We start from the raw sequence: 18,553 nt of genomic DNA, 5'->3' as shown, positions 1-18,553 counted from the left end.
CCCATGTGCCTGCGCTGGGAGTCCCTGGGGCCCGGCTGCGCCTCTGCCTCCGTCTCCGCGGCAGTTATCGTGCCTGGCCCGGCTCCGCTCCCCCAACCCCTTCCTGGGCCACGCACATTAATCGCCGCAAAAACAAATAGTTTTCAAATGTTTGGAAAAGACCCAGTGTTTGCATCAGGGCCTAACAAAATAATTTTTACAAGCTATCCAGTTGTGATTAGGGTAGCGAGAATTGAATTTATGTGGCATTGATAATATTAATATTAGCCTAATTAATTATGTTGTTTGAACTTGCACAGCACTGTGTGTACCTTCTACACAACACTAACCAGCCGGAGCTGGAACTGAGCTCTCAGGCGTCTCTATCTCCCCGGCTCTCCCCCAGTCCATGACTACTGCACACAATTCATCAACTCGTAGATATCTAATCCCCTCTGGCTCTGCTCACTTCCTGAAGTCTAAGAAAGAACTTTACTCTGGAGGCAAGAATTCCCATGAATACTTGATGACTTCTATAGAAGCGAAGACTGTTTCATCTCACTTTGAAAGTGACATTCGCGGAGAGGAACTGGCCAAACTTTCAACTCACAGCTCCCAAATTTATTGAGGAAGTTCAGAAGAGGGACAATAATAATAAAATGCAACATCTTTTCAATGAGTCACTAATTAAAGTAAACAGCTGTAGGAGACAGTTTCAGGCATCAAGGACACGATCAGCCCTCTTTTTTTAAGTGCAGAAGACAGTGACTGAGATCAAATAAAGCCCCGTGTGAAGAAGTCCCCTCTAGTTTGTTTCCTTAATCAGCAAAGGGTCAACATTTTAATGTCCCCTGACCCAGAAACACTGCCGATCCAGCCAACAATGTCTTTGGACTGTGTGCAATGCTGGATGAGCAGGTGTTGATTTGTGCAATTACAGTGACACATACCCACTGACCCATCACACCAGTCATCTTAGCCTAAGAGGGGACCACCCAGACCTCCAGAGAGATTCTCAGACCTGCTAATAGTTCAGATCACACTTCTCAGTGATGGCCTCTTGACCTCGACTTTGTGGTCAGAAGTCAAAGGTTACATAGGTGGTCATGTGTCTCTTTTAGCCAGACAGAGCTCTATGTCTCATGCTTGGTGGGGTTGTGTCTGTCAGGTCCCCTACACTTCATTACAGAGGGGTAGCTGTTCCCCACACAGGCCTGATGTGCCACGCTACAGCATCATTGTTGACTCTTTACAGCAGCTTCAGGGAGTTTTTCTCTGCACAATTGCAGCCACAGAATTTATATATTTGGCACAATCAAAAACAAGTTTCCTTTTTACATAAGCACAGAAATTGATTATGTCCATTTACTTAGATTATGGCAGAAATGTTATCCATGTGCATTGGTGTGTTGGATTAGTATTTAAAAACAAATGAAATTGTAATTCAATAGACATTTAAATTTCATCCGCTTGGAGAATTTAACAATGAAAAAAAAAAAGATAAAATGCACATTTCCCACATTCAAGGAGCAGTAGCCTTCGTCTCCATGGTGTACAAAGCAATCCCGCAATAGTCTGTATACCGGGGCCGGGCTGATGCGTCCTCTGCAGCAGGGATGGGTGTCTTCAAGGTGCATTGTTTCATCAAAGCATGGTTAACTGGACGGAGGGCAGCGCGGTGATGAACCAGTCATTAACTGAAGTGTCGGCCCAGTCTGGAGGAACGGTAGTCCACTCTGAGCTGGACGAAGGCGTGCAGGAGGTTTCGGTCCAGGTTGGTGAGCTGCTCACCTGAACACACCTGCTTCAGGTTGTCAGGGGCAACAACCAGGAGGTTACAGAGGGCGTGGAGCGTGTCGAAGAGCTGCAGCACCAGAGGGACCTGGAGGACAGAAAAGCACACAAACCTATTAGACCTCCTTACTATTCTACACGCGAGGCTGTCATGACAAAATATATAAATAGTTTACTATATTTATTAATCTAGCTCCGGACCTTAATCCTGTGGTGTGGAGCACAATACAAAATCTACAATAATATCAAAACAATGGCATGGATTTAAACTATATTTGAATATTTCTAATCTAATATCCATTTGTCCATAGCCAGTGATGAAAACATGTTCTCCATCTTCTGCTTTTACTTGGATGGAATGCGTCATGATTGGCCATTAATTTTTTAACAAAGAAATAAAAGTTATTTATCAAAGAAACATTTTAAAGTTTAATCTTTTCTGTCAAATATAATTATAAATCATTACCCTTTAACTGCTGTTGTCACAAAGAAAATAATCTTCAGGTTGACAGTTTCTAAACTTACTTATTTTGTGTAAAACTACCAAACATTACGAGCGTTCACCTGAATCGACCTAACCATTTAAATGTAATGACAAACATAATGAGGGTCTCTCAGAGGATCCATGTTTTGCCCTGCGAGCAGTGTATCCTGGACCTATGCCCCCCCCGCTCACCCTGAATTCCTTGGCGGAGCGTCGGTACTCCGCCACGTCGCAGATGGCCAGCATGCCTCCCATGGAGCTGTAGCTGTACTGCTGCAGGTGCTCGTGGATCAGCCGGTGGAAACGAACGCCCAGCTCCGTCAGCACCGTGTCCACATTTTTCCCATCCATGGATTTTCGTACGTGCTCCACCTGCCGACTGACGTAGGAGCAAACCTTGGAGCAGGCCTGCCGGGCGGGGACACACACAGAGACACATGGAAGATTTGCTGACCAGAGGCAAAATAACAATTCAAAACATTCAAAGATAAACAAATCAGCTAAATGCATTTCCTGCTTTGCTTTGCATGTGAGCTCAGTAGTGCACGCAGAGGCCTTGTATCTCTTACTGTAGTGTACTGGATCATCACGTTGTTCTCGTCTTCGGGCCTAAAATCAGTCTTCTTCTGCTCTGTTGTCAAGATGTGCTTCATTTGTCCCACCATACAGTTTGTCGTTCTGTACACCAGAAGAATACATTGGAACATATTTGTATTATGGGTTTCTGTTGGCACATAGGAAACATAAGTAAGCGCAACTTATAAAAATACTCACCTGTCGATCCCTGTGTCCAGTTTCACTTCCATCTGTTCAATCACCTCTTTCTTCTTCTGCAGGCACTCTGCCAACTTTGGAGATGAGCTGGAGACAGATAAAAAAAAAAAAAAAAGAGAGAGGTAAAAATCACTTTCCTCTAAAAGTATGAGAGATTCAAAGATAAGTCTTTGAATGACCAAAATCTGGGGAGTACACATGATTTTAAGCTTTGACCAAGAGCTGACCTTATTAGAGGCATGAGCTGGTCATTAAACTGCTTATCAAACAAGTGGAAGATAGAGTTCGCCTGTTGAACCACATCCAGGAAGTACAGGTTGGCATTTTTGGCATCTGATGAGGGAATCGCTGTAGATCAAAGAGAAGGGGGGAAAACATCACAAAAAGAAACCAAAAGCTAGGTGGAAGGATGGATCAATGTGATTTACACAGGACAGACAACCACTGTAAATAAACATTCATAGCAAGGTTCTGCTTCAGTTGTTGGCAGTGTGGATGTGATCATTGCCAGATTTCACACACAAATACAAATTGTTTGTATTTACTGCTGACCCTGTACATTGCTTTCCAGTTGTACATCATGTGTTCATGTAAGACATGATCAATTGTGCTGTGATTAGAATATCAAACAACCTTGCATAGAGAATGATGTTGTAAACTCTTTTGTTGGCTGTTTGGATGGAAATGTCACCCATTAGTTCACACGATCTACCTAAATGCTTGGCCTTATCTAGAAAGGAGAATGCAGTGTGGCCTTTGGGTTCTGTGAAGGTCTTTGTGGCCTGCATCCCTAATCAAATCCCACTCCCTGATTTAGCACACAGCCAAGTTAGCATTAACATGAAAAAGATATATATCTTTTTTAAATCATCTGAATCTGATGTACCTGAGAGGCCTATCTCCAGGGCGTAGTCGACGTGCTCCACACACAGATGGTCAACCAGCAGCAGGAAGATTAAAAATGCGTTCTTGGGCAGGTCTGAAGGATCTGAAAGCTGTCACAAACAGAAAGAAAGGGAACAGAGTCAGATATTCTAGCCCACAGGATGGTCCGTTTGGATCGGCTTTTCTCAGTCTTTTTATTGGCCTTACCCTGTTGCATCTCTCAAAGGCATGTCGCGTCTCCTGCAGCAGGTTGACAACGAGCTCTGGGGACAGGAAGGTCTCCCCATGGGTGTCAATGATAGGGCCGAGTGGGAGGTTGGTGCGTTGTCTGATCCGCTCCTTGAGTTCTTGAATACTGTGGAAAGACACAGAGGATGGTTGTTTTGTTACACAATGTCTTATCCTTTTTGCAAAACGTACTTAAATAATCAATTCGGATGTTGGGGGAAAAAAGTTAGATTAAAATCTGACCTGCCGGTGCCAATAAGGCGTTTCTGGTGATTCTTGGAGTCGTAGTAGCGCTGCAGAATCATGGCACCTCGAGTGCGAAGGTAATCCCTCTCTATGTCAATGTAGCTTTCCAGGTACGAGGAGAAGATGCTCTTTATCAGCTTGGACAGGAAAGTGTGCTTGTCTGAGCCCAGGTTGAACTCTGTCAGCTTGGTGGCCAATGCTGTACTCCTGGAAAACATAAAAGTGTGTAACATTGTTAGCATTTATGGTTATGTGTAGAAAGGAAGTGGATCAAATTATGCGAGCAAGGTAAATACCTGGAGTAAAGGTCATAGAGGTTCTTGAGGTACTGTTCCACATCAGAGTGTCGTGTCTCATCCAGCTTTTCCTTAACATGGGCCTGCAGACGCAAAGGTGATGAATACAACAGGACAAATAAGGCATGTCTAAATAAAAGTAAACAAATGGGAAGTATTGAAAATACCTGTAGTTTGTTTTCAAAGATGTTCTGGATGAGTTTGGCCATCACAGTCTCAGGGCTGCTGAAGACCTCGCCCACCTGCTTGTTGACCCTCTGGCAGAGGACTGCAGTGTCCTCAAACACATCATTCCTCGGGTAGGCCCCCTGCGGAGACAAACAAAGGGTTAACCAGGAGTCTGAGGGTGATGAAAAGTGGAATGTTATCTGTCAGGAGAAACCTTTTACACTCACCTCCTGACACTGCTTGATATAGACGTCCACACAGTATGCATAGCCCTGAAACAAAAAGACCAAGAAGTTACTTTTCTGCAATTGCCGTACGAATAGGCTGTTAGAACACTATATAATGTATGACGCGAGTGACTATCCCAATAATATAAGACCAATTAAATGTGGTCTAAAAATAAAACCTAGACATCCAATGTGATTCTTTCAGGTCACCTTGAAATGTAATAGAACCGCTGCCACCTCCCGCATACGTCCAATCTCACCCCTGCGCTGGGCAGCTGTGAACTCCTGGATTAACTGCCTCTCCAGGTCATGGTACTTACCTGGGTAGAATCACAAAGAAAACACAAAGAAAGAAAGAATCAGTTTTGGTAGCCAACATCTAATGTATATGTAATGGGAACATGAGGAGTTTAAAAAAAAAAAAAAACTTACTTGCAATTTTTGCCTTGACATCAGCAAATCTGTCAGAGGAAAACAAAGTCAGTACTTTTCATTTCTATAAATATATAATGAATCTGAATAAAAGGCTTTAATGCTCGATATGTACTGCGAGGAATAGTCTACATCGCTAATACACCACCTTCCCCTTGTTTGACAGTGCTCTTGTCTAAAGCTGCCTGCAGGATGCCTGACTGACCTGTCGAATGGCAGCTCCTGGGCAATGAGATGCAGCTTCTGAATTATATCAGCAGCCTCCTTAATCTGGGGGATAGAGAGAATGAGTGAGTGTGAGAGAGAGAGAGTCAGGTGAGGCGAAAAGAGAGACAGAGCACGACAGGACCATGAGAGGTGGACACCCTGACAGAAAGCTGGCAGGCCTCCGGTGGTCTCTCCACCTGGGGGGATCATCATTTCAGAGCTGCCCTCCTCCACCTCCCCATGTTGAACAGAGAGCTGATAACAGGCAGGCGGCGCTCACCTGGGCATCGGGAGCAGCAGCAGTTCTGACTTAGCAGCACATCCAACTCTATATTGGCATGCCTTTTCTGAATGGGCTGTAATCCCACAGGAGTCTAAATCGCCTTCAATAATCTGTCCGGCCAGGGATATCTGTCTTAAAAAAAGGGGGCCCTGTCGAGAACCCCTCCTTCCTACCGTCCCTCCTGACACACACACACTGGCTGAAAAAAGCCCCAGACCCACGAAAGGCCCGCCGTCCGCAACTCCTCTGTTCCCGCAGATGCCTGCCTCAGCTAACATCATTACTCTGCTCCCGTGAGGAGGATCCAGCCTTTCTGCTCGGCGAAGGTTTTCTAAGTATCTGTCCCCCAGCTAAGATTAGCTAAATCCCATGTAAGTAATGTAGCCGTCTCCCTGCAGTCAGGGTTTAGCAGCACTTGTCTCCACGCTGGCGGCCCAGCCCTCCCTTTCAGAAGGATTAGCAAAGCCATCCCCCTTCAGCTATTCACTTGCAGCTTTCCTCTTTTCCCCTCGTCTGGAGGTATGCTGAGGAAAATGAATCTGGCCAGATATTTCTGCGTGCCTCTTCGGAAAAACTAGCTCCATCTCCATCTCTCGTCTCTGGGATTGACCCCCAGACTCGCTGCTCTGCATCAATTTATGATTTTGCAACGAGCAGGACTTAATCTAAAGCATCCCAATCTCCCTACTGTTACTTCAAAACTGCTAAATCAAACTTTCAGGGGTCTCTTGTCTAACATTAACATGGTCCCTGTGTAGGCAGGAACTTAGTAAAAGTGTGCATCTCATCTTCCTGCATGCATGTTATCACCGCCCTTACATGGACCATAATGCCACAAGCTATTCGCTGCTGTAATGCGACACAAAGCTGAGACCAAGCAAATTCTCGCTCCCAGACAACCTTCTTGAAATGCAATTAGGGTTGACATGAGCATGTTGACATCCATGCTAGTCAATCAGCCAGCTATTGTCAGACAGCAAATGACAGTTTAATAATCCAAATTAGCCAAGGGATCCAACTAAAGGGATAAACTTGACAAATGAATATGGATGGTTTACCTCATAATCCTGTTCCTTCTCACCTCCAGCAGTGTCACAGCGGGGGTCCGCGTTAGTGGCCACACACACATCCCCACCTCCAGTGAAGTGAATAGAAAGCAGATAACTCACCTTGTCTGGGTTATTGAAGACGTCGCTGCGTAGGTCTCCGTCCAGGAACTCGTTGAAGTATGTCATCAGACGCTGAGCTTCCACGGCCCGCTGCCGAGGCGTGTTCACCCCCTCCAGCTGGTCGCCAAGGTGACAAACCTTGGTCGCCACATAGCTGATATGCTCATCGAGCTCCTGGAAATGCTGGAAGGCCACCTGAAATGACAAAGAGCAAAAGGAATGTCAAAAGGGGTAACTATGTAATGTGATAAATCAATAAAAGAAATCTAAGGCTCAAAGACTTTCAGGTGTTTCTATGACCATTTAACACACCTGGTTGCTTTTCTGCAAGTCTTGCACTTTGTGGGCAAATTCCTTGGCCTCGCGGTGACACTGATGCTCGAGCTTCTCCACCCGCCGCTGGATCTTCTCATCCAACTGCTTCAGCTCCTCTATGTGGTTCTCAAATTCTTCCAACAGCCTATCACAGAGGAAAGGAAGACTGTATATTAGCACTCCACAGTGGTCTTATAACATACACTAAAGGTAAAACAAACAAAACATTCTCCATCTCTGAAGGAGTAATTAAGTAACACAAGGTTAAATCTGTCCTACTGACCTCACAGTTACAGTTATAGTTAGTTACAGAACAGTGTCGGAGGCTTAATTCCCGGGGCCCCAGACTTAAGAAGCAACTTCGTCAGCTGCATTTTAAGTGCCATCAGGACTGCAGAGCAAATGTTCTAAGTCAGCACCACATTTCACAGAGTAGGAAACATCCCAAAATGATGAGTGTATAATCTCTTGACTAATTCCCTCAGCACTGGCTACAGCTTAAAGACATCTCCCATCCCTTCCCAATAGACACTCATTCCCTGGCTGGTGACTCACAGTATGGTAGCCTCCACAGATACGTTGTCTCTGACTCCTCGCTAAGAGCTTCCGAGAGGTGGTGGCAACAGTTTTGTGGAGGAAGTAGATAAGGCAGGATGGATCCACAGTGAGTTAAACTGTTGTGGCATTTTTGCTTACAGGAAATAACTAGGTCCCCAAGTGTAAACATAACAACAAGCTGTGGAAAATACCATGAAACTAAATCGTCAACATAGATATTTCCTGTTTTTTTCCCTACCCAACCATCAAAAACACTTAATTAGCATAGAAGAGATCTTTAGGTGCAGGGGTATTAAGTTGGTATGAAGTTGTTTTTAAGGAAAACTTAATTTATATTAAGATGTTCAACTTTGAACACATCTAATTATTCAAAGTATTATGTTTGGAAGCAACATTATTGCTCTTAACCATTTTAAAACATGCCAAGAAGTGCACACAACAGCTAAAGAAAAAAGAGGCTGGTTAGGAAAGATGCATTATCATATGAATAGAACGTAAAATAACATGAGATAGATTTTCTGTTAGATTGATTCTATGACACAATATAGGAATAATATCTTAATGTCAACATCTAGTCAACATCAGTGACATTTTTCAAAGAGGGGTGTATTACATTGTGGAACAGGACAGGAGGGCAGTATAAAGTCGTACTTATGAGAGATGATAAATTGTGGTACACTGTTAGCAGACACTAGTGGAAAAGCTTAATTGCCCTTTAATAGGGCTTTATGATTTGCATTACAGTACAAAGCATCCATTTTATGTAAAATGAGTTTGTTGACTATCATATTATTTATTCAACTAAACTGGATTCATTTATATGGTATTGTGTAAAATTACTCTTTAAAATGTGACAAAGCAAAAATGTGATTAGGAACACAGTTGACATAATGTCAATGCTGTTCTTCAACTTGTCACCACAGGGTTAAACCTGGAGAATGGTATTTTACAGTTACTGCTGATTCCAATAATCAGGGGAAGAAAGATGTGTGCAGTAAATGTGAATACCTTTTGGGGTCAAATGCTTCAGCTCCTCCTTTGGAGCCCCCTCCAGGCGTCCTCCATGCTAACCTCTCGATGTACTCATCTGCATCAAAGGGCTCCTGAGGGGGAGAGGAAGTGATGAATGTACTGAGGAATACCTCACACCAAAACATTAGCACAGCAAAGATTTCAAAATAATAAAATAATAGAAGAAGAAGAAGAAGAAGAAGAAGAAGAAGATATTAAACCTACTACACGAATAACGTTCCATCCTGCAATGACGTTTTACAACATCTGTCTTGCTTTAACTGCACCCTAACAGTCAATTATATTAACCCTACCCTAAATAAACTCAAATACATGATATATGTGTCTACTCTTTCCGTCTTACGACAGTTGTGTGTGTGAATATGTATCCACTATAAACACCAAGGATGTCAGTACCGTTTATGATAGTTAGCATCATAGCTAGCCTCACAGCTAAACCAGCTCTCCGCTGCAGAAGTCATTTTACCTCGAACAGCTGAGCAGTTGTCGCCATGTTCCAGATTCAGCTGACGGAGAAGTGAAATGCGATTTAGAGGAAGGAGCTCAAAGTCCGCAATAGCGCCGACTTCCACATGGATTTGCTGATTTGGTACAGTTTTGCCCTTTGTTGACAGCTAGCTGGTTAGCAGTCCTGCTTCCTGTATGGGTGGAGAAGGGTGGAATAGCTGCGAGCCAGAGCGCATGCGCAAATGTCTTGTGATCGGTCACATGAAACACAACCAGGAAGTGAGATGCTGTGTTAAATCAAAATCATGCAGTAAGGCAATAAGAATTTAACAGCTGCACAATAAGATGCGAGTATTAATATTGCTGTCACATTCTGTAAATTGAAGACTTTATTGCAGCCGGAAAAATGAGTGTGAGAGCTTTGTGGATTATTTCGCACGAAAAGGGAGAACATTTGTCTTTACGCTTCGCAAAGTATGTATACAAGACTCTCATATCATGTCCTGTTTACAAACGTATATACCACAGCAGCCTTCTAATGTATTAAAGTCTCTGCTTATCGACTGGAGTGTTATGTAAAGCATTGTGTCTCCCCCCCACAGGAGGTTTGCTACTGTGGAGCACCGTGCAAAGATCCTGGCAGGTTCCTCATATACAGCAGTCCCAGAAGATAACACTGTGCTGCAGCTCCTGCTCACTGAGTTGGGGCTCTCAGAGCCAGACAAACCCTTTGTAGCTCTCAGAGATGATTGCCTTTATCGTCAGCGGTCACCAGCCCTGGAGCTGAGGGTGGACAGCCCTGGAAAGGGAATGCTTTGGCCAGTGTTGGCAATCTCCCACGGGCCTATTACCCTTGCTTGCCTGCCTTTAGTGGATGCTCCTGCTGAGCCACGGCCAGCCCTTGCAAGCCTGCTGTCTGTCTCTCAGGGCCTCACTCTCTTGGCAGGTCTGCAGACTTTTCTCCTAGGCTCTGGGAGTAAGCCTGATAGCGAGGTGCTGGCCTCTCGCCTGGCGATGCTGCCCTCTGTACTCTTGCAGGTTTGTCCACTTGGCACACCCCTGGATGTGCCATTACCGGGGGCTCCTTCTACACCCACAGTGCCCACTCCTGCTGAGAACCAGAAGCAGCCAGCCTGGAAGACAGGGCTCCACCGCGGTCGAGCTGCGGTGAACGTAGCACTTATAGAAACCGTACGCTCCATGCAGTATGGTAACCGCAGCAGACAGGACTTGTGGGATGTTTACGGCACTGTGACATGCAAAGTAAGAGCACATTGTTAAGGAAAACAAGTCTAACTGTTTCCACTCTTTTCCTTCATTCTTCTTTTTTTGTCCTTGTTTCAACAGTGTGAAGTGGAAGGGGTGCTCCCAAATGTGATGGTGACCCTCACACTGCCACCAAATGGTTCTCCACTACAGGACATCCTGGTGCATCCTTGTGTCACTTCACTGGATTCCAGCATCCTTACTGCCAGCAGCGTGGATAACTTTGATGGCTCTGCTTTCTCCGGACCATATAAGTTCCCCTTCTCTCCTCCTCTGGAGCCTTTCAGACTATGCAGCTATACATCTCAGGTATGAAGCATACATACTGTCTTTCTTCTAATTCCAATACATTAACACTAATGTCCCAAGGGATATTGCAATTTTTCATTAGGTCCCCGTTCCCCCTATCCTGGGTTCTTATCAACTGAAGGAAGAAGAAACCCAGCTGCGTGTGTCAGTAACCCTCAAACTTCACGAGAGTGTGAAGAACTCCTTTGAGTACTGTGAAGCACACCTGCCATTCTTTAACAGGTAAGAGACAATATTATTTTAGCACTGAGCACTTGCCAGTGGTTGTTTCCTGTAGATTGAAGACGTTTAATGCCTCAGACTTCATGGCATCTTTGAGGTTAAGTTTGATGGAATAATTTACATCTCTAATTCAAAGAAGGTATAAAAAGATTTGTATTAACTACTGATACGTACATTTATTGTCATTGGAAGCAAACTAAGGTTCTAAGGTTAATTCTATCTGGTAAGGAAATGCAAGAATTAACAAGATAATTACTAATTGCATTAGTGATTACTTTAATATATAGATTGCTGGAAGCAATAAATACGTTGTAACTGTTTTATGGTGTTTTACATTGGCCATTGTAATATGGAACAGAGCTATCCTGCATCTTTATTTAAACTGTATCGTTTTTTTGCCAAAAACCATCACTGGTCTCATTAAAATGCAATAAATAAGTCCCCTGAGCTGATTTAATGTGTCCTCTAACAGCCAACTAATGCCCCCAATAAACTAAGTAAACCTAATAAACCTAATCTACATGTCTCAGCTCCATTATATGCAGCCATATTATAAAACACTCACAGAATTTACAGATATATCCCAAAATTATTGCACTTAAAAATGACCCAACCAGAGAATCAGTTTTGTGTCAAAATCAATTTTCATAAAATGCCTCTCTATTGATTAAAGTGGTTTAACCTAACCACTTTAATCAGTGTTTCTACAGTAACATCTGCACATGGTCTTTGTATCCTGCGCAGGGATCAGTTCGGTGTTGTGGATGTGAAGGTGAGCTCCGGACAACTCGATGTATCAAAAGAGAAAAACCTGCTGGTCTGGGGCTTGGGTAGGCACTGTGCTCATTAGTATCAATGGAAAACATATAACCTGAATGTAGCTGCATATTGAAAAAAGTAACTAATGCGATGTTTCCCCTCCTCACTGATATTTAGGACAAAAGTTCCCTAAATCTCGCGAGGTAACAATGGAGGGTAAGATCAGCTTTTCTGGGCCGACACCAGGACCTACTGACCCCCTCTGCACAGAACTAACAGCCTATATCAAAGTGAGTTAATGTGTCTTGTGATACTCATGATCCAGTTTGTTTATTTACTGCAGCATGTTACAGCATTCTTTAAACAGCTGATTGGATAAGGTCAATTGGATAAGGCATCTATAATATAGACTCATTAGGTTGTAAAAGGATTAACACCTCAACTGTTATCTTCACAGTTATATTTCAAAGTGCCTGACATGACACTCTCTGGGTGCTCGGTGGACCAGCATTCGGTGCAGGTTTATTCCTCTTCAAAACAACGTATTATAACATGTAAGCTAACAATGGTTTATTAAATAGAAAATGTGGTTGTATTTGCGTTTTCTGAAACTAAAATAAATGTTGATCTGTCTTATTTTCAGCACGAGAACTTCAATCCAAAGAGTACTTCATATGGAATTCAACAGGAAGTGCTCCGGTATCCTCTGGGCAGATGATGCTGTAGCATGGATACATGGTGCTCAATAACTGGACTGAAGACTGTCAAGCATACACTGTGATCCAGACCGGATATGTGACCCCATGAAATGTGTTACTACACTGTTGTTACTGAGGAGCTTACAAATGATAGACCATTTAAATAACATTTATAATACATTTACATATAAAAGACTGAATCATTTTGTTTTTATTCAGTGCTGTTCACAATGTGCAAACCTTGACTGGCAGAGGTATTGATTTTGTTTACGGATGATTGCTCTTGAAAAAAACGACCTGCCCCTCTAGTCCAACTTCTTTTATCCCCCAACCCTCCCCTCAAATTTATCCCATTGCAGACACAAGGGCCACCCCTCGCTCTGACAGTCCCACTTCAGTGACTCTCCATCAGCCGGATAATTAGCAGCTGGGGCCTTGTCATCAGCTGTTGTGGAGCTGGAGGGGGGGGGGGGGGGGGGCTGGGCTGTGAAAGACCTGGCTGCTCTGGCCAGTGTCTTGGCTACAAAAGGTTCCTCTTTTAGAGCTGGCAGGAGTCCTTGCCCCCTTCACCAATCACTCCCCCAACCCTTTTGACCCCATCCCCGCCCTGTCAACTAGTGGCTAGTTCAAACACTCCACCTCTCTAACCAGACGGTGATTGAGCGTTGACCCTCGGGCCCTCTGAGACTTTAAAGCAGCCGGTCCCTTTCAGTGAGCAGGAGCTGCCTAATTGGTGAAAAAGTCACAAGGATGGAAGTGGTTGGGACGCCTCTTGAAGTTACACAGGTGCTTTAACTTAATCCGTATAAAAACGATACAGTTATAATTTCAACATTTGTTGTTGCAAATTGAATAACAGTGTAGATAAACGAATAACAGTGTAGATAACACTTTATAATCAATTCATACACAAACATATAAAATGGGCATACCAGATGTTTCTCACAATTTACATTTATTTTATCTGAACTATAATGGGTTTTATATGAACTCATACATACTAGGAAAGCTCAACTTCAGTGTATTTAGTTAAATGGATAACCAGCCGATGAAGGGTTAAATCAAAGGAGATTGTGCCCCCACTATTCCTCAGCAGCCAGACTCCTCTGAGTGCCCTCATTGTCTGCTGTTGGCCTCTTGTGCCCCTTGCTGGTCCAAATGCTACATTCTCACGTGGATTTCCACTCAGAAGGCTGACCATGACCAATCCTCTGTCAATTGGAACCAATTGCTCACACGGCATCTTTCACCTTCTTTTTATGTAGCAGTACGGAGTGGCAGACACCGAGACCTCTCGGCTCTCCCCCTCCACGATGATTTGGCTTTAAGGCCCAGTGTGTGTGGCTAGCGAACTGGAAAAGGAGAAGTTTTTTGAAGAGTTGGGCCACTCTAAATCTTCTCAGTATCCCAATATGTGGTCAGTCTGGCTCCTCATGTCTGCAGTCAGTGGCCTCTCACTGGCAGACTTTGCTTTGTTGATTGAACGGCTTGCTAAGTAGAAGGTCTCATTTTTTATGTGTTGCTCTGCTCCAGTGCCTTAGGCTCATACCTCTTGCTCTTTCATTCTACGGTGGTTTTCAGAACAATACATTATTTATTTCCTCATCGTTTACTATTTTCTTCAAGCATACAGGAAACATTTTTGTACAATGTTCTCACGGGCCAAAATGCATTTGTCAAATTAAAGCAGCAGTTTGGATTGTAATTAATCATTTTGAGGCTTGCATAGCCTTAATTTCTCAAGTGATCTTTTATACCTAAAGGTGTACAAAACATTAAATACACTATTACAAACCCTGAAGCTGTTATCCTGTGTACTTCACTGTGTCCCTCAGCCCAATAATGACACCCAGTGGTTGAGTAATAAAGGTAATGTAAGCCTTTGATTTCTTTAATACAGTTAAATGCTTATTTCATCTATTCAAATAGCTCTAGTCAGCCACCGCCAGATAATCTTAGCTTGTTTAATTCCCGTCCAGCTCCCTGCTGAGCACTGTGATCCCAGCAGTGTTCCTCTAACGCACTGTGCCTGAGGACCAGGATTTAGTCGGCCACTGCAGCCCCAGGTGTTTGGTGGGAGTCCAGCTCCTCTCCGCCTCTCTAAGCCCGCTAAGAGCCGGCCTCAGGGAGACCACTTGAAGAATGATGGTCCAATTAGCAGTTTACTGTTTTCATTATAATTATTGTTCAAGAGCTGCAGATCTGTTTAAATAATGGGATATCTTTGTACAAACATGTTGTGCTAATTTCTATAACAAATGCCCAGTAATAGAAAATAAGCTTAAAAGCTGGCTGATATGAATCCCAACTCTTTGAACTTAATGTAAAATGTTTGCTATCAACATAGTAGGTAAAATGAGTCTGACTGCAAGTGTGCTCACTGCTTTCACCCATAGAGGGCGTCATAAACTCAGCCATGAAGGAAGTATCCCCAGAACACCAAGAATTGTGTTTATATTGCAAGGTTTTTATGGCTTATTGTGCCAGATCCCTCTTGCACCTCTTACCCTTGCTGTCTGACAGCTTCTGGCAGATTCAGACCACATACAACGATCCGTCTGGGTGGTGTCCCTGTCTTCTATTCCCACCATTTCCCTTTCGTTTGTCCATAATATGTTTTTCTCTATATGGGCATCTCTGTCCAGTGTGTTCATTCTTTTCCTCTCGTTTCTGGGACCTCTCTCTCCCTGGATTCCATCTTCTTTGTTCAGCTGGTTTCGCTGTCTCCCTTCACAAAGGTGAGGTAGAAAGGTTGGGTCTAGAAGGCACCTGGAATCCAGCCTTTCTCCTGTGGTCTCGTCCCAGAAGATGTCCCTCTCTGTGGGACTCCTCACCAGTTTCAGCCTCTGGATGCCCTCTGTATTTGGACCTTCAACTTGAGGGCCTAATATAATCATATTTAGACCACATTCAGACATTTTGTATCAAGCTTCCTTGTTAGAATAACAATTTGCAATCTTACCGTTAACTGAGTAGACGACCTTATGTCTTCTCTGCTCTCTGGCCTGTCGGTGGTGAGCTCGCCGCTGCCGATGAGCCTGTTGGGTGAGAGCTGTTTGGGCCTCCAGAAATCCTACCTAGAAAATCACAGAGCCACAAGAGGCCATTGGTGTGAAAGTACTTATTTATATTCTACTCTTTACTCCAGTATGTGTCTTTGACAGGTATGATTAAATGTTTATCTTGATTAACCGGTTAGATTAATGTTTGATTGATTTTGACATAATAATAATAATAATAATAATAATAATAATACAATAAATAATAATACATTTATTTTGGCAGCACAAGCTGAGTGCTATATTCCTGCAATATTGGACAGAAGGTAAACACGGCCAATTTATCCAACAATCAGCAATTTAGACAAAAACAATCTAGATTGATGAATAGCACTGCAGTATTTAAGAAAAATATGAATTTTTGAATTTAGTGGTAACAGTCCCTTAAAGTAAAGGCTCTGGCATTACTTATTCAACCACTACAACAAAGATGTATTACAATATATTTATATATGTAATTACGATGTATGTGATCGTGTTAATATATTCCCTTTGGACAGACATGGACTTGAAGTAAACTACTCTTTTTTTTTTGTCTGCAATATTGGCAGTTATAGAGGGGGCTTCTCTGTTCCCTGTACCCTGAAAATAGATCCCATTGAGGGCCAGTCATGGCTGTAGACCACCCTACTTTCCAATCCGTAGATACTTTAATCAGATCCACTGGGACTGGAAGAGCCCTTACTCACAGCTGTTTCCGTCTCTTTTCGTTCTTTATTTCCCCCCGCATTGTAAGCACTGCTGCACACTTTAATTTTGCCTCAATTTAAAAAAAGCATGAACTGAATTATTGATGATACAGATGCACTTTAGCTATTCCCTACTTTGTCAAGCTGCTTTACCTGAATCATTCTGCCGGTGCCACAGCTTCCTGTCTGGCCGATTGTAGAAGACAGGGGGACACCCCCATCTCTGCAGTCCCTGCCCTGCAACAAACAGAAACATTTCTCATTGTGTCGTGAGATATCATGGGGGCAGTGACGCTGGCACAGCAACCATATGTTTCTTTTCTTTTTTATTACCATGGCAATTTGAGTGGCAATGCTTGTGTGCCCAATTTGCAGGGCCAGTGGTTGGAGTGTCTGAGGAGGAAATAATAATGATGGCATGTCTGGGTACAAATCTCAACCAGTCAGAAACAATAATACAAAATGATGTCTGCCAGAGTCCTAGCCGGGGATTGAATCGATGAAAAACTTCTCGAATCAGGCAACAATAATAGCCTTTTATAGCTAATATAACATATATTAACCTGCATTCTTCGGGCTGGATGTGAGTGAATGATGCTTGAATTGTTACTTTGCTTTGATGGGATGTTTCCTACAAAGCATGGTTGTTACAACACACACATGCAGACAATCAGTATCACAACACATAGTGGACTGTACAAATACAACTGAATGGGAATGAAACACCAGAGACATGAGACTTACTAACCTGAGAGTGTGGAAAGAGTTATTTCCTGTCTCAGTGGAGGTAAGGTTTTCTTTTTCTGTGCCAGAGATCCCGATGGCTGCTCCACACTGACGGGCAGAGCGGGGACGGTCCATTGTGGTTCAGGCTGTGCCCCCTCCTGCAGGCTATTACACGGAGCCACTTTAAACAGCTTGGGTCTGGAGCCTGTAGAGCCCATTGACTTGCCCCGTGTCCTAATGCTGTCAAGCCAAAATACTAAATTCTACTCTAGCACAAGAAAGTTCAAAGTTAGTTTATCTTTCTTCAGGTTTAGTTTAGTCTTTACTAATACTAATCTCACCTTTTTAATGTCTTCTCGTCAGAAATGCAGGTTCTGTAACTGTAGGTCCACCGTTTTTGTTGAATTTTTCCAAACATGTTAATTCCCTAAGAATTGTTTGGCTCTTCTCTTAAAGATATCAATAACAGAATAACTTAATGTATAACATTAAAACAAGCCTGGTGGTCCTCAAATCTCCCCTGCTGGCGAAATGAATGTTTGTCCCGACGCATCTCTGTCAAAGTAAAACCGCAAAAAACACTTTTGTGCTTAAAGGAGTAGGTGTGTACTTCAGCGCTGCCTTCATACTTGACTTCATTATAATGAGCTAGGTTTCTATGGCAACTCTCCCTACAGGTTACTTTGTAACTCATAAGTTAATGCTTGAAAGAACCTGTTATTTCCATATTGGAAAGCCCGGAGGGGTAAGGAGAGACCGCAAATCTCTGGGAAATTGTTAACTGACTAAACAATGTGACTTCATGAGTAAACAGAAGAACACATGGACAAACTGTGTTACAAAGGTTTGTCCTTTTCGGCTGCATGTCAGATAAGACAGTATTTATCAGCGCTTTATATTTAATATAGCCTAACTTTTGGCCTTGAAGCAAGCCTATAGATTATGTAGTAATTATTTTCCAAATGGTTTCCCTTTATGTATTACATTTTTTAATAGACCATCTTTATCACTTAAATTATTTAACTTGTTCTTCTATTGCAGCATCTACAGTTTGGATAGAGTGTTTTGGCCTTGTTTGGAGCATTATTGGTTTTCTTATAGTACTTTTCAGTGCTGAGTGCTTGCCTTTTTTAGAAAATGATACAGTTTGGCAATCAACTTGTTATCTGACACGACCTTGTCGAGTGTTGTAATTCTTTCTAATTTATGCTTTTCACACTTTCCTCATGTTCTGTCTGCCCTATATTTATCTACAAATATTTCCAATAAGAATGTATACAAAAATCTGTTATTATGGCAAA

The 18,553-nt window shown here is 43.0% G+C and overlaps 3 protein-coding genes across 5 annotated transcripts; 1 reads left to right on the top strand and 2 right to left on the bottom strand.

The window, feature by feature from the left end:
- Window positions 1–578: 578 nt before the first annotated feature.
- Window positions 579–9,726, bottom strand: exoc5 (exocyst complex component 5). Its single transcript, XM_079692262.1, has 18 exons — window positions 9,544–9,726; window positions 9,054–9,148; window positions 7,485–7,632; window positions 7,173–7,367; window positions 5,719–5,783; window positions 5,514–5,542; window positions 5,292–5,401; window positions 5,082–5,126; window positions 4,854–4,994; window positions 4,687–4,769; window positions 4,388–4,597; window positions 4,124–4,271; window positions 3,918–4,026; window positions 3,259–3,379; window positions 3,032–3,118; window positions 2,827–2,935; window positions 2,450–2,665; window positions 579–1,861 (listed from the first exon to the last, which is right to left on the bottom strand). Exons 1-18 carry the CDS (start codon window positions 9,568–9,570, stop codon window positions 1,673–1,675), a joined length of 2,127 nt encoding a protein of 708 aa, XP_079548388.1. The 5' UTR covers window positions 9,571–9,726; the 3' UTR covers window positions 579–1,672.
- A 60-nt stretch (window positions 9,727–9,786) lies between these two features.
- Window positions 9,787–14,579, top strand: ap5m1 (adaptor related protein complex 5 subunit mu 1). The gene is made up of 8 exons (XM_079692263.1): window positions 9,787–9,998; window positions 10,127–10,787; window positions 10,872–11,099; window positions 11,182–11,321; window positions 12,066–12,151; window positions 12,258–12,370; window positions 12,538–12,634; window positions 12,724–14,579. Exons 1-8 carry the CDS (start codon window positions 9,931–9,933, stop codon window positions 12,804–12,806), a joined length of 1,476 nt encoding a protein of 491 aa, XP_079548389.1. The 5' UTR covers window positions 9,787–9,930; the 3' UTR covers window positions 12,807–14,579.
- LOC307046099 (uncharacterized protein) lies at window positions 14,163–18,119 on the bottom strand. Of its 3 annotated transcripts, XM_079692265.1 has the most exons (5): window positions 17,275–18,119; window positions 16,860–16,919; window positions 16,680–16,763; window positions 15,741–15,855; window positions 14,163–15,662 (listed from the first exon to the last, which is right to left on the bottom strand). In XM_079692265.1, exons 1-4 carry the CDS (start codon window positions 17,468–17,470, stop codon window positions 15,761–15,763), a joined length of 435 nt encoding a protein of 144 aa, XP_079548391.1. In that variant the 5' UTR covers window positions 17,471–18,119; the 3' UTR covers window positions 14,163–15,662; window positions 15,741–15,760. The 3 variants fall into 3 exon arrangements, with proteins under 3 accessions (XP_079548391.1, XP_079548390.1, XP_079548392.1); XM_079692264.1 differs by having other exon boundaries at window positions 16,860–18,119; XM_079692266.1 differs by lacking the exon at window positions 16,860–16,919.
- Between the last annotated feature and the right edge of the window lie 434 nt (window positions 18,120–18,553).

The sequence above is a fragment of the Notothenia rossii genome, assembly GCF_949606895.1.
Source record: "Notothenia rossii genome assembly, chromosome: 7".
NCBI classification, from domain to species: Eukaryota; Metazoa; Chordata; class Actinopteri; order Perciformes; family Nototheniidae; genus Notothenia; species Notothenia rossii.
Note: the sequence above shows the minus strand (reverse complement) of the source record. Positions and strands in the feature narration are given on the sequence as shown.

Excerpts from the sequence above, each read along its gene's own strand:
- exoc5 (XM_079692262.1), bottom strand. The coding sequence starts at position 9,570 with ATGGCGACAACTGCTCAGCTGTTCGAG. Across the intron at positions 7,368-7,484 it reads ACTTGCAGAAAAGCAACCAG|GTGGCCTTCCAGCATTTCCA; the intron begins GTGTGTTAAATG and ends TTGTCATTTCAG. Across the intron at positions 5,127-5,291 it reads CGGTTCTATTACATTTCAAG|GGCTATGCATACTGTGTGGA; the intron begins GTGACCTGAAAG and ends TTTTTGTTTCAG.
- ap5m1 (XM_079692263.1), top strand. The coding sequence starts at position 9,931 with ATGAGTGTGAGAGCTTTGTGGATTATTTCGCACGAAAAGGGAGAACAT. Across the intron at positions 10,788-10,871 it reads ACGGCACTGTGACATGCAAA|TGTGAAGTGGAAGGGGTGCT; the intron begins GTAAGAGCACAT and ends TTGTTTCAACAG. Across the intron at positions 12,635-12,723 it reads AAAACAACGTATTATAACAT|CACGAGAACTTCAATCCAAA; the intron begins GTAAGCTAACAA and ends TCTTATTTTCAG.
- LOC307046099 (XM_079692264.1), bottom strand. The coding sequence starts at position 16,946 with ATGCCATCATTATTATTTCCTCCTCAGACACTCCAACCACTGGCCCTG. Across the intron at positions 15,856-16,679 it reads GCACCGGCAGAATGATTCAG|GTAGGATTTCTGGAGGCCCA; the intron begins GTAAAGCAGCTT and ends GTGATTTTCTAG. Across the intron at positions 15,663-15,740 it reads GGTCGTCTACTCAGTTAACG|GCCCTCAAGTTGAAGGTCCA; the intron begins GTAAGATTGCAA and ends TGATTATATTAG.